The sequence below is a fragment of the Nannospalax galili genome, unplaced genomic scaffold (assembly GCF_000622305.1).
Source record: "Nannospalax galili isolate Female #2095 unplaced genomic scaffold, S.galili_v1.0 scaffold1750, whole genome shotgun sequence".
Classification (NCBI taxonomy): domain Eukaryota; kingdom Metazoa; phylum Chordata; class Mammalia; order Rodentia; family Spalacidae; genus Nannospalax; species Nannospalax galili.
In genome coordinates this window covers 847,779-861,854 of record NW_008329031.1, presented here as the reverse complement: position 1 = coordinate 861,854, position 14,076 = coordinate 847,779, and the positions used below count along the sequence as shown (strand labels likewise).

At 40.2% G+C, this 14,076-nt stretch overlaps 1 protein-coding gene across 2 annotated transcripts in view; it reads right to left on the bottom strand.

Moving 5' to 3' along the window:
* Nucleotides 1-14,076, bottom strand: part of Dync2h1 (dynein cytoplasmic 2 heavy chain 1) — a 273,560-nt gene that overhangs the window by 146,884 nt on the left and 112,600 nt on the right. For both annotated transcript variants that reach the window (XM_008829984.3, XM_008829990.3), the window contains exons 57-63: nucleotides 13,315-13,475; nucleotides 9,270-9,393; nucleotides 8,241-8,362; nucleotides 5,273-5,359; nucleotides 2,055-2,181; nucleotides 810-951; nucleotides 184-293 (exon numbers count right to left, since the gene is read on the bottom strand). In XM_008829984.3, coding sequence (XP_008828206.1) covers nucleotides 184-293; nucleotides 810-951; nucleotides 2,055-2,181; nucleotides 5,273-5,359; nucleotides 8,241-8,362; nucleotides 9,270-9,393; nucleotides 13,315-13,475 — 873 coding nt within the window. The remainder of the gene's footprint in view (nucleotides 1-183; nucleotides 294-809; nucleotides 952-2,054; nucleotides 2,182-5,272; nucleotides 5,360-8,240; nucleotides 8,363-9,269; nucleotides 9,394-13,314; nucleotides 13,476-14,076) is intronic.

Sequence of the window (14,076 nt, the reverse complement as noted above, 5' to 3'; positions counted from 1 at the left end):
GATTATAGTTTTATATTAAGAGTAAAAAGTAAAATATACTGAAAAGTATATAATGGATTTTAATTAGCAAAATATTTTTTCTTTTTATGTCACTATTAAAGTAACTGCAAGAATCTCAGAATATTAATGCATTTGCTGTACCGAACTTAAAAGAAATATTTCTGAGGCAATTAAGTCAATTACCTGTAAGATCACAAGAGCGTTTTCTATGGAAAGGTCATCTGATGGTAAGCCTTCACTTTTCCAAATTAACTGCTCACTTTCAGTACAAAGAAATCTCCTTAGATCAAATTCTGCACAAGTGAAAGATACCAAGCATGTCACTACAGTGATCATGTACGTGACAAAGGGAATAAAAGTGTTTCAGACATACTGGCAACATATAGCTGTCCTTCATCTGAAACACATTTGGGAGCCTCAGAAGCCAAACCCAAGGGCAAGAAAACTTTTTTTAGAAAGTGCAAGAGTAGAACTCAAGACTTCTTCTGAGTGAATGTATTACAATGTTTTGCAGTGAAAACTCAAAATTAACAGAGAATTTGGAACCCCACATCTCATTTTATTATGTGAAATTACTGTAAAATATTTAGATACATCTGTGCAATATTAAAAATAATTTAGAAGTCTAGGTTATACCGATATAGAATTAAAAAATTTACAGTTATGAAACGATTTACAAAACATTTCTGCAATATGGAAAATTTGTACTAATGCCTTTTTGTGACATGCAGTAAACTTCCTCGTATAAAAGAACTAAAGAACATTTTTCATAGAGTGAAATTCAAATTTATAAATAACTCAATACACACTGTCAAGCCCTGCAGACTTGGTCCATTCTTCCAAGTAGGTCTTTCGGAGGCACTCCGGAGCCGCGGAGAGGTACGTTATAAATGCAGCAGCCAGCTGAGCTCTCTTAGGGAGAGTAGCCAGCTCCTCAGATATCTCTGCAACCTGCAAAGAGAGCTGCATGTGGGTCTGTGCATACAGAGAGAGGAAAGCTTTAGGGTGAGGAAAGGAGAATCAACAGCCAAAATTTCCAAATACCATTAAGACCTTGGAGTTTTTAAAAGTACAAAATACTGCTGGGCGTGGTGGCATACACCTTTAATCCCAGCACTCGGGAGGCAGAGGCAGGCAGATCTCTGTGAGTTCAAGGCCAGCTTGCTCTACACAGTGAGTTCCAGGACAGCTGGGGCTACAGGGAGACCCTGTCTCAAAAATACAAAAAAAAAACAAAGTACAAAATACTAACCTAGTTCTACAAATAAACATGTTTTGTTATGTTAACACACCCACAAACAAAAATACAACTTTAATTTTTCAAAAGCCTAACAGGGTTGAAACACATTTCAAGAAGAAATGAATGGCCAATAGCATGGAATCCTAAAATTATTGTCCTGTGATGGTGAACTCCACCAGGACACTCATCCCCTCCCGACTCATCCATAGCATGGGCAGCTAACTGGGCCACTTCCCTAAAATCTGTCCTCCAACAGGCAGACCATGGACAGAGGCCATCTTCTAGAGTCCGGTTGCACCAGCTTGCTCAGGATTGTCACAGCTAAGCTGGTTGACTGTTACTCTGAACAAGAAAGGAGGGGCAGGGAGAGTCTGCCACATCTCCCAACCAACCGGTTTGCCCTAGTTGCATGAGCGCGAGGGACTAAGGTTATATAAACTGAGGAAGCTGTGGTGAGGCTCTCTGGCCTGTGGGGAAGTCATCATCTACACTTGAAGACGTTCCAGTGCGACCTTGTCGGGGAGGCACCCACAGTCCTGTAAAGTAATCCCTTACCCACTACTCTGTAAGTAAGCCCAGTAAATTCACTGATTTTCCAGACTGCAGTTTGGAGAAACTGTACATCGTTTGCACCTTCCAGAGGGAATTTCAAGTACACAGTTTATAAAAAGATACTTTGCTTAAGGGCTAATTCACTTATTTGATGACTATTTCTAGATCATTTGTGCAAAGCTAACGGAGATTTCTGCTCATCTGTTTGAAACAAATGCAATTAATTAAATCACGGATTTTCCGACTCTCCTCTCAAACATACCTGGGCATTCCACCTCTTGTGCTCCCTGTCAAGCTGACTGATTAAGACCTCTGCAGCTCTAATGGTCTCCTGTGCTCTGCTGACTTCAGCTTCAAGTTTGGTGGCTTCTGACGTCCTGCTCTGAAATCTAAGAAAACATTAACATTTAGTTAAAAACAAAGATTTAAGAAATATTTAATGCAGTTATCCTTGGGATATACTGATCATATACGTATATGAAATGCCACTAATAAAACAGACACGAACACACACATTCAAAGGTAATCATTCCTGCTGGGGTATAGCTCAGTGGTGAAATGTGTGTGAGACACAAAGCCCTAGGTTCACGCCTCTGCACTAAAGTCAATGAAGTATAGCTTTCTCTATATCCAAGGACTGGGAAGAACCTCGACTATATCACATACAAACTTTTTTTAATGGCATTTAAAGGCCCTGGACTTAAGAAAAAAAAAATCAACCTATCTATAAAATTTTCTTTCTCTTCTGGACCCACAAAACTATATGCTAAGATCTTAAAATTTTCACATTATTAAAAAACGTCCTCTTTTAAATTAGCCTTGAACATCTTCAACTCACTCCCTGATTTCTACCTCACTCCTCAGCCCAATGCTCTCAAACGTCTGCCTATCGAAAATATAAGCTGAAAATATTTCAAATATCAGGTCCCTGTTTCTGTGCACATGTGCACCTTTGTATGGTATATGTATGTGCATACTGTGTAGGTGTGCTCGCTTGTGCAGGAGTGTGCAGAGGCCAGAGTTCAATACCCGTATTTCTTCAATAGTAATCGCCTTTTATTTTTGAGACAGAGTCTCTGACTGAGTCTGGAGCTTACCATTTTGACACAACTGGCTGGCAGCAAGCCCCAGGGATCTGCCTACCTCTGCCCTCCAGTCCTGGGGTTATAGGCACGCATTACCAGACTTGGCTTTTTATGTAGGTACTGGAGAATCCAAACTCAGGTCCTCATGCTTACATAGCAAGCACTCTACACACAGAGCTATCCTCCAGCCCTATAGCTCTTTTGAAATGGTTTTCCTTGAAAACCTCTTGTACAATTTAAAAAAACATTTTATTTATTATTTTTATTGTATGTGTATGAATGTACTGCCTACATATGTGTAAGTATACCCGTGTCCTACAATGCCCACGGAGGTCAGAAGAAGGCATTGAGTTCCCCTGGAACTGGAATAACAGAAAGTTGTTAGCCACCATGTGGGTCCTGAGAACTGAACCCAGGTCCTCTGCAAGAACAGCCCATGATCTTAACCACTGAGCCTCTCCAGCCCCTACCTGTACAATTTTTTATTTTGTTTATGTGTGTGTGTGTGTGTGTGTGTGTGTGTGTGTGTGTGTGACCGAGTGTGTGCCTGTGTACGCTTGTGCAGGCACCTATGGAGGTCAAAAGAGGGCTTTGGATACCCTGAAGCTGGAGACACTGCAGCTGTGAGCCAGCAAGCACTCAGCACTGAGACGCTCCAGCCATGATTACTACTGGTGATTCTGTATTAAATATAATGGTGATATTTGGTATGACTGATCAGTCAAAAATATGTAAGTTCCAATAATAAGCTCAGGACTATACCAAGCATCAAACAAGCTTGATTCTTATAGAACAGGTCAGAAGAAGTACTATATTTTATATGTCACAAATAAGGAAAGCTAGACCCAAACAGATTGTTGTATAAGTTCTCTTCAATCATCAGTGGATATAAATTCACATACAGGTGCATCTACCATTAAGCTGTGCCACTTTACAGAGTATTTCATTGACCCTCTACTATCTGCTTCCTCCCCTAGACTCAAGCCTTTGAAATGAGTATTCCAGTGTGTAGTCACTAGCCCTTTGGGGCTATAGAGTTTCCCAGTTGTACTACCCAGAGTGTAAGTGCTCTCCAGCCACATGAGGCTACATACTACCAAACCAAACAGATTACAGAACATTTCCATCATCTGAAGAACTTCAATTGGATGGTGCTGCTCTTCAGGACGTGGAAACAAATGACATCTCTGTTTCCAATTCATACCACACTTTGTATATGGTTTCTATGATGAATACTTGCTAAATCAACTCACATTTCTAAATAACTTGTATAAGAACATCAAAAATCTCCTTAATTTTGTCAAATTAGGATTAAAATTGATAGGCCAAAGACTGGAAATGTAGCTCAGTAGAAGAGCACTTGTCTAGCATGCACAGGGTCAAGTCCAGACACTATAAGTCTGACAGATCAGGTTTTTTCTCAATTCCCTTATTCTATTTTTTAATTTATTATTTTTATTTTATGTATATGAGTGTATTGCCTGCATCTATGTAAGTACACCCATGCCATGCCATGCCTGAGGAAGTCAGAAAGGGTGTCAGACCCCCGGAACTGGATTTACAAACGGTTGTTAGCCACCACAAAAAAGAAAGAAAAAAAAAAAAACAATACCTTATAGAAAAGCATGTATCCAAACTGAAAACCTTAGCATGCATTTAGTATGCAATACAATCTTTAGAGTTCCAACCTCTCACAATTTTAGATGAAAATGTGCTCACATTTGTAATTCTCGTATCAATAATTATCTTCTACTAAACAGCAATCACAGACACACAGACACATGAAATGCTTTAAGACTAATCTTTACAAATCAGTCTTACATATAATACTTGCACAAATAATTTTTTAATACAAACTGAAAAAATTAAAATGGAACTTTTTTGACATGACCAATAGCCTTGTAAAAATTACAGTGCATATGGCAACAGCATTGTCAACATAAAGGAATATAAAAATCACAAAGCCAAACTAAAATGTAATGTTAACGTAAACACTAGATTAGGTCACCACATCCAGTTCTCAATATTCTCACTGGTGCTGGGGGTGTATATATATAGCAGTAATTACATAAATTTTTCTTACCAAAGACTATTTATCCAATCGGTTTTGATTTCTGAGACAGAGTTTCAGGTAGCTCAGGTACCCCAAACTTACTATGTAGCTGGAGCATGATCTTGAATCCTGATCCGCCTGCCTCTACCTCCCAAACCTGGATTATAAACATGGGCCACACACGAATGGGGCACTTTCTCCACTATGCTAGGCTCCTAACAACTTGAAAGTGATATCATACAAAAAGAAGGAAAACTAGTGGTCATGACAAGGACTTCGAAAATGTTTAAAATCAGTTGAGGCCTGTTTCAAATATTCATAATCAATTTAAAGTGAACTTACTTCTCTTTGAGTTCTGATACCTTTTGACCAACAGAATTAAGAAGATCCTCTAGCTTTTGCTTTCTGTCTTCGGTTTTCTTCAAATTTCTAAAATATGATTCAAAGTAACAAGTCAATTTTAGATGTCAACATAAAAGCCATTATAGCATTATGAGATGTAATCTTGCAAGAAATGTGATAAAATAGCCACAGTTCAATACTGTAACAGTTTTTCACAGAGTTTAAGAAGCAATGATCAAATTAAGTGTACCCTCAGACCCAACTCCAATCATTTCTAGATGCTGATATTTAACAACACTTAAATATCACATGTAGACTTTTGAATAAAAACAGCATATTAAACATGCTCATTTATCTTCTTTCAAAACCCCATAAAGATAAGTGGAAAATAAGGACTGACGTGGCAGAATACAGAAGGCAAAAGCTCAACTAGTCTGCAGAAAGGCAGGGGCACAATGAGCGTGGTGCTAACACTCAGGAGAGACAGACATCCCAGGCTGAGGATGGTAACAAAGCTAAAGACAGAGGTGTGTTTTAAAGATAACACACAACACTTAACAGTTCGACTGTGAACTCCATTCCCCCACTGAAACCGCCTTTTTAAAAACAATTCAACAGGCCAGTCAACACCCCAAGGTACAATTACAGGTAAAAGAAGAAACTATCAAAGAAATAACGCAATAAATTTTCTCAGATGACATGAATTTTTAAAACTGAAGTAGACAATGAATAACCAACACCAAGAATTGTAAAGTTCACAACATTAAAAACAAAGTCTTAAAAACTTCCAAAGAGAAAAAGATAAATATGGGATAATGTTCAAATGACAGAAAATCAAAATGGCATTATACTTTCAACAGCAAAGCTGGGTGGATGACAGCAGCATGGGGGCATGGAACCTCACTGCACACCCAAACAGCTGGGATGACGTGTTGGCACACCCAAACAGCTGGGATGACATGTTGCATCAGACTGCAGGGCTTAACCCCACTTGAGCAGAAGGACTCTGTGAGAATGGAGCAAAAGACTTGAACTTTTTTTAATATGTATTTTTTTTATTTTATGTGTATGAGTGTATTGCCTGCATGTAGGTAAGTGTACCTGTGTCGTGCAATGACTGCAGAAGTCAGAAGAGGCTGATGGATCCCCTGGAACTGGAGTTACGGACAGTTGTTAGCTGTCATGTGGGTGCTGGAATTCAAACTCAGGTTTGAACAACCAGTGTTCTTTACTGCTGAGCCATCTCTCCAGCCCCAAAAGTCTTGAACTTTAACAAAACCTGAGGTGATGCTGAAGTGCTGACCTAGGGACCACCACATGACCATCACCACCATGTGACCATCACCATAACAGTCTAAGCCATCAAAACACATCAGAAAACCCACCCCGACATGACCACATATGATGAGATAGTATAGATATGACGGGGCTCACAATATTTTCTGCCCCATATACTCCTTTAGGAACTTATTGAGGAAGATATATCGTAGGAAAATGAAAATCAAACTAAGAAAGAAAAAAAATGCAAGAATTCATAATGAAATGATGCAATGCAAAAAAAGGACAGCACCCAAACAGCAATGACCAGAAGTCACTAGGTAAGGGCTGTGCACAGGATACTAAGGAACCACCAGTACAGGAGAATCTCACAGAAAACAGAAAAGTGAGATCACCCAATAGGTTTTAAGTTTGTGTCTTATAGACAAATCCACAGCATGCAAACAGAAGAAGAAAGTGAGTTTTAACATGAGGTAATCATTTCTGTCAAGAACACAAAGAGGAGAAGCAACTGCTGGCAGAGCTTCCCCAGCACATGAAGCTTCTTCGTTCAGTCCCCAGTATGACTCCCCCCAAAAGAACAAAAATAAAGAACAAAATATCTAGGAGAAAGGAAACATTCGGAAAATACACGTCTCAGCTAAGAAAGTATCTTCAGTCAAAACAGTAAAAACACCTTTAACAGAAAATTTTCATATAATTATACTGAGAAAAAAGGAAAAGCTGAAATTTTTCTCCAGAACGGGAAGTTGCATAGGCAGGACCAGAAGCAGGACAGCCACAAACAGAACAAGCCTCTTGGTCTACATTTGGAATGAAAGATAGAAAATATAGTCCTGATTTAATAACAACAACACATTTTATCTTTAAGCTACAATAGTAAATAGTTAAGCATTCTTCCTACCTTTTCAGACACTGTTTAGGAAAATGCATCCTAAATATTTCAGAAAATTGATGTGAAAATACATATACAACTTCTAGATTTTAAGTCATTCTTTTTAAATTTTCAATTTATTTTAAATATTCTATGTGCACATTTTGCCTGCATGTATGTAAATGCACCTGTGTGTACAATGCCCGCAGAGGTAGGAAGAGGGTATGGGATCCACTGGAATTAGAGTTACAGATGGTTGTTAGCTGACACTTGTGTGCTGTGAGCTGAACCCAGGTCCTCTGTAAAAACAGCCAGTATTCTTAACCACTGAGCCACCTCTCCAGGCCCATAAGTCATATTTTCTTTAGTATTTATTATCCTCTATGGAACTTTGACTTTTTCTAAAGACATTTGACAATTACACGCTACTAACAACACGGACAAAGAAAAGTCACTTGGTTCTGTCATCCTCTAATTAGCTGTTTTGGTTTTTTTTTAATGTATATGTTTATTTGTTGTTTTTCTTTGAGACAGGGCCTCACAATATGGCACTGGCTGGCCTGAAACTTGGTATGTAAACTCAGCTGGCCTTGAACTCACAGAGATCAGCCTTGCCTCTGCCACCTGAGTGCTGGGATTAAAGGTGTGCACCACTATATGGCCAAGCTGTTTTCTGTTTGCTTGTTTGTCTGTTCTTTTACCTGTTCAATTCTTACTTTTATGTCACTGGCTCTATACTTACATAACACTATAACACTTACATAAAACTGATGGCAAAAATAGGTTAAAACTATTTGTATTTTGTATTTCACTTACGATTCTAATCCTGACTGTTCAGTTTCCAGAGGCTGGATCCGCTCCAAGACGTGGGAATACTGCACATTGGCTTTAACCCAGGCAGCCAAAGGTGCGGCCGCAGTGCTGGCACGCTTAGCATTCTGAAAAGTCACTCAAGTTACCCAGTACTCTGACTGAACTTCAAAACAAACGCAAAGTTAAATTTAACACATTTATATAGGCATTTTTTAAAATTTGAACTTAAAGTTTGGGGTCCATAGTTTATACTGCATTGTGAGAAATATACGTGAACTCTGTTTTTAATCTGAAAGCAAATCTTTATGAACAGCATTTAATCTTTAGCATGCACTGCTGTACCAACATGGCTGCCCCGCTAGTCCCATGTCTAAGGAACGCATGGGCCAGTCACAATGCTCAAACACCAATTCTTTTTCTTCTACATGTCATATACATTTTTACCACATAGTAACAAATTGAAAATATTATGTTGGTGTCAAAGAAGATAGTATTTTAGATAAAGAAGCCTTAAAATACCAGAGTCACAGAAGTTACTTTTCCCTGAAATTTGATATAAATATCCTATATCTGTTATTATTCCTAGCAGGGGGAAAAAGAAAATCAGAAATGTAGGGAGTTAGAACAAAAAAGGAGGAGGCTCTGGGAATACAGCACTGAGAGGAAACACTTACACTCAAAACCACACAGGACAACGAGCCTCCAACTACCTGGGCTCTATCTTCCCTTATCCCGGTAAATGCTTCCCACTACATCTACAGCTCTGCTATTCCTTAATTTTAATATTTTTTTGAGGCAGAGTCTTCCTGATCACCCTGTAACCCAAGCTGGCCTGGAACTCACTATGTAGACCAGGCTGGCCTGGATCTCACAGAGATGTGCTTGCCTCTGCTTCCTGAGTGCTACGATTCAAGGTATACACCACCACATGTGGCTCTTAATTTTTATTTTTAGGGGATCTAAACCATTAACAATGACAAGGCATCAACAATAAAAAGCAGAATATTATATAGTATAGAAAAGGGAAATTACCTTTGGATCAAAAGAAGCCTTATTTTTAAAGAGAAGTTCCTCAACACTCTCTCTTATTTCCTTTGGAATGTTCCGTGCATCAAAAGTTGCGATGTCTTCTCTGATACCCCTTTTGGCAAGGAAACTAAGAAAAAATCATATTGACGTAAATAAGACTTACTAAAAGTTGATTTTCTTTTTTTTTTTTTTTTTACTTTATGTGTATGAATGTTATGCCTGCATGTATTTAAGTGTGCCTGTGTCATGCAAGGCCTGCAGAGGCCAGAAGGCAGTGTCGGATCCCCTGGAACTAGAGTTATGGACGGTTGTTAGCCCTCATGTGGGTACTGCGATTCAAATTCAGGTCTTCTATAAGAACAGCCAGTACTCTTAACCACTGAGCCATCTTTCAAGTCCCTAAAAGTTGGTAATTCTCAAAAATGTATGTACTACTTAAAAAACGAGTTAAGAAATATCAAATATTAGAAAATTTAAGCAAGAGTTAACAGCTTTTTAAAATAAAGAGAGACTCTCTAGAGGAGTGAAATATTCTGTCTAATGTCCTGGGTACAAACTGGAGCGGGACGTGGTATGTCAGAATCCACTAATTTTTTTATTCCACTATGGCTTTGAGTCAAGTACTATAGACTCTTGTTTCCTAGGATTATGCAAGGAACTATACCAAATGCTTTCTAAAGTATTTTGAAGAATTCCTTCATTTGAAATCTATTCTTCAATGCTCAGGCATAAAAAGGACTCCTTTGTTATCAACTGAAATCTCAACAACTTAAACCTTAACACCATTGGTGAAAAGCCTGACATTGTGGGGTCTGTGAAGGAAAGCTCCCAGGAAGAGTTGAATTTCCTGCAAGGCCGACCAACTGACTAACACTTCAATCAGGTGGAAAGTTTAAAACATTGCAGATCCAGAGCCTGATCACAAATTATCTGGGGACACCTTTAACCCCATAAAGAGCCACACCTTGCCTACCTTGTTTCTGAGTTAATGCTCTTGTGACTAATAAAACTTAGCAGACCTCCAGGTCCTACCAGTCAAAAAGCTAAGAACGTCATCAGATGGCATCTGAGACCTACAGTAGAAATCCCGCCTCCTCCTGACTTTGCTATGACCTGAATGTATCCACCAATGTATTTAAAAAGTGTTTGATTTATGACTTTTCCTTGTTCCATTACTATAAAAATGTAATGCTACTGCTAGCATGCTGGAACATGGAATTTGGGGTAACCTGAATCTGTGTTCCCGGGCCATGGTTATTCATATTTGGCTCCAGAATAAACTATCTCTTCCCCTTTGAGGTGAGAGTTATGCTTTTGCATCAACAAGTCCGTGTTCCATTACTGCCCACCGTTTTCATGGATTCCCTGAGGCTCTCTCCCTTTTCCTCCCTGCTCCCCGTTCCCCCTCCTCCCCTCTGGCCTCTTCTCTGTCTCTTTTGCTCCCCAACCCACCACAAAAGAACAAGACTCTGGTGGTTGTGGTGGTGAACACACCTGGGAGCAGAGGCAGGCAGATCTCTGTGAGTTCAAGGCTAGCCTAGTTTACATAGCGAGTTCCAGGCCACCTGGGGCTACAGGGAGACCCTTTCTCAGAAAGACCAAAAACAAAACAAAAAAGTACAAGACTCTGAGATTCACCAGAAAATCACAGTGAAATCATAGTGCTTTTACACAATATAAGGACCAAATAAATTATCACAGTTAATGGGAATTCTTGAAAATTCTGGCATTACCCACTTGTGACATGTATAATAGTTACTCGTGGAAAAAAAGATATTTAGATTTTGATATATATTTACATGTAACTTGAAATTCAGGGTAAAGAGTATACTGTGTATTTTAAAATTCTTACTTTAAATTTTATGTGTATGAGTGTTTTGCCTATCGTATGTAAGTGCACTACATGTATGCACTGCCCATGGAAGCCAGAAGAGGGCATCAGATCCCCTGGAACTGGAGTAACAGATGGTTGTTAGCCCACATGGGTGCTGAGAACCAAGTCTAGGTCCTCCGAATGAGCAGCCAATGCTCTTAACCACTGAGCCATCTCTCCAGCCCCAAGTGCACTATGTATTAAAAGGGTCAGTTTGAGAGATAATAAAGGAAATATTATGAACTAGGCATTAAAATTCTGATAGGTAGCTATGGGGGCAAAGATGGGAACTGGACCAGCCCAGGACAGGGTCAGACCTGGTCCAGGAACAACAGAGAAGATGGAGAGGTGGAGGGATTGCAGCAGTACCAGTCATTCTGCCTGGGAGAGTACTGTTGCTTTGCTCGGGAACAAGCAGTTCAGGAAAACAGGGGTGCTAACATGGTTGATGTAAGTGGTGGTCTGGAGATAAACCTCTAATGGAAAAGAGACACTGGAAAGTACTGGGGATACTTCAGAGCAGAGGCCAATCAGGTGGACTCTGAAAAGGAAATGGCTGACCCTCAGGAAATAGCCTGTGTACCCTTCATGACCAACAACAGTTTCCATTCAAGACATGACATCACAATGGATTGTCACCATAGTGGGATGTCACCATAGTGGGATGCCATCACAGTGGGATGCCATCACAGTGAGATGCCATCAGTGAGATGCTGTGCTGGATAACTTTACTGTCAACTTGACACGCCTGGGTTGAGGAAGCCTCAAATGGGGAATTGCCTCCATAGGACTGACCTGTGGCCATGTCTGTGGAGCATCTTCTTGATTGTTGAATGATGTGGGAGGGTCCAGCCCGCTGTGGGTGGTGCCACCCCTGGGCAGGTGGGCCTGTGTTACATAAGAAAGCAAGCTAAGCAAGGGCCAGGGGAGCAAGCCAGTAAGCAGTGTTCCTCCACGGCCTGTGCTCCAGCTCCTGCCTCCAGGTTCCTGCCTCAAGTTCCTACCTTGGGCTCCCTGATGAACTGTGACCCGGGAGATTAAAGATAAACAAACCCTTTCCTCCCCATATTGGTAGTGGTCAGAGTGTTTTGTCACAGCAATGAAGAAACAAACTAGAACAGATGCCATCACACTGGGAATACCCACTACTATGGAACCATAAAGGAAAATGTGTCTGCATTTTAGCCAATGTGATGGTCGATAGCGATTATCAACTTAACAAGATCTAAATCACCTAGGAGATAAACTTTTAGGCATGACTGTGAGATATCTCTAAATTAGATAGCCCTCTGGGCATGCCAGTGAAGGAACATCCCAATTAGGTAACCTGAAGTAGAAAGACACCCCCACACTCTACTCCACAGCTGGACCACAGAGGAGAGAGCAAGCTGAGCACTAGCACAGTCATTTGTAGTCATCTGCTGGGCTCCCTGACAGTAATGCCTCCAGTCCTGATGCCAAGAACCTGGCCAGGATGGACTATATCCTGAAACAAAAATAACCCTTTCTCCCTTAAGTTGTTATTGTCAGGGTATTTGCACTATGCCAGTATTCATTAAATGTATACAACCTGCTTCTTAATTCTATAGAACCTAATTGCTAAAAGGTTGCCAAGGATCATGCAAGAAACTTTGCGCTTCAACTTCTGAGCAATAATGGAACTGTGAAGATTTTGGGGGACTCGTGGATATTAGCAGAGTGTATTTGGCATTTTAAGATGACAAGCACCTTTTGGAGACCAGGGGTGGAATGCTATGACTTAAGATGTGTTTGGGTGTCAAGCTGACAAAAGGTGTTGGGATGAGTAATACTTAATCTTGATTATCAATTTGAGAGCATTGAAAAATGACTAGAAGATTGGTAAAGCGTATCTCTGACACTTTCAGAGAGGATTAACTGCAGGGGGTAGGGGGATGGAGTGCCCCTCCAAACATGTATAGCACAATCCCACAAACTTGCCCTGGAAAGAATAAAAGGAGAAAGCTAGGGACAGCAAACATTTTCATTGCTTCATGACCTTGGTGAGGTGAGCTGTCCCACCTGTCTCAGCTATGATAGATTTGACAGTTCTGAAACTGTGAGCCAAAACAAAATTTTCTTAACTTTAAAATAAATAATTAAAGGAAGGTAAAATTCACTGCTTAAATAATATTTTTCATAAGTTCAAAAGCTTACCTTTTCATGCTTACCCAAGACGTATCAAAGATACCCATTAATCTCAAAACTCCTTCAAGAATGTCTCGGATAACATCTGGTGGCATACGGAGTGAGCGAATTTCAGAAAGAGATTCTGGTCTAATGTTTCCAACTGCTAGCTTAGCTTCATTAACCAGAGGCTAAAAGAGAAAAGAAGGAAAAATAAAACTCAGTAAGGTCCTCAGGAACTAGAGAGATGGCTCAGCAGTGAAGTGCACTGACTGCTCTCGCACAGGGCCAAATTTTGTTCCTAGCACCCACATGGTGGCTAGCAAGTTCTGTAACTCCAGTTCCAGGGGACCCAACACCTTTTCTGGCCTCTGTGGGCAATATACAAATGAGTACACTTACATACATGAGGGCAAAATACTCATAACACATAAAACAAAAAATATACCCGGGCGTGATGGTGCATGCCTTTAGTCCCAGCACTTGGGAGACTGAGATAGGCGGATCTCTGTGAATTCAAGCTCCAGGTCAGTTGGGATTACAGGAGACCCTGTCTCAAAAATACCACACACACACACACACACACACACACACACAAAATCCTGTCAGGTCAGGCATGGTGGCAGCATTTATTCCCAGAACTCTGGAGGCAGGGGCAGATAATCTCTATGAGATCAAGGCCAACCTAGTCTGCATAATGAGTCCCAGGCCTGCTGGGGCTACAGGGAGGCCTTGTCTCAAAAAAAAAGTAACTTTTTACAAATCATCATGTATTGCTATTTTACTCAACTG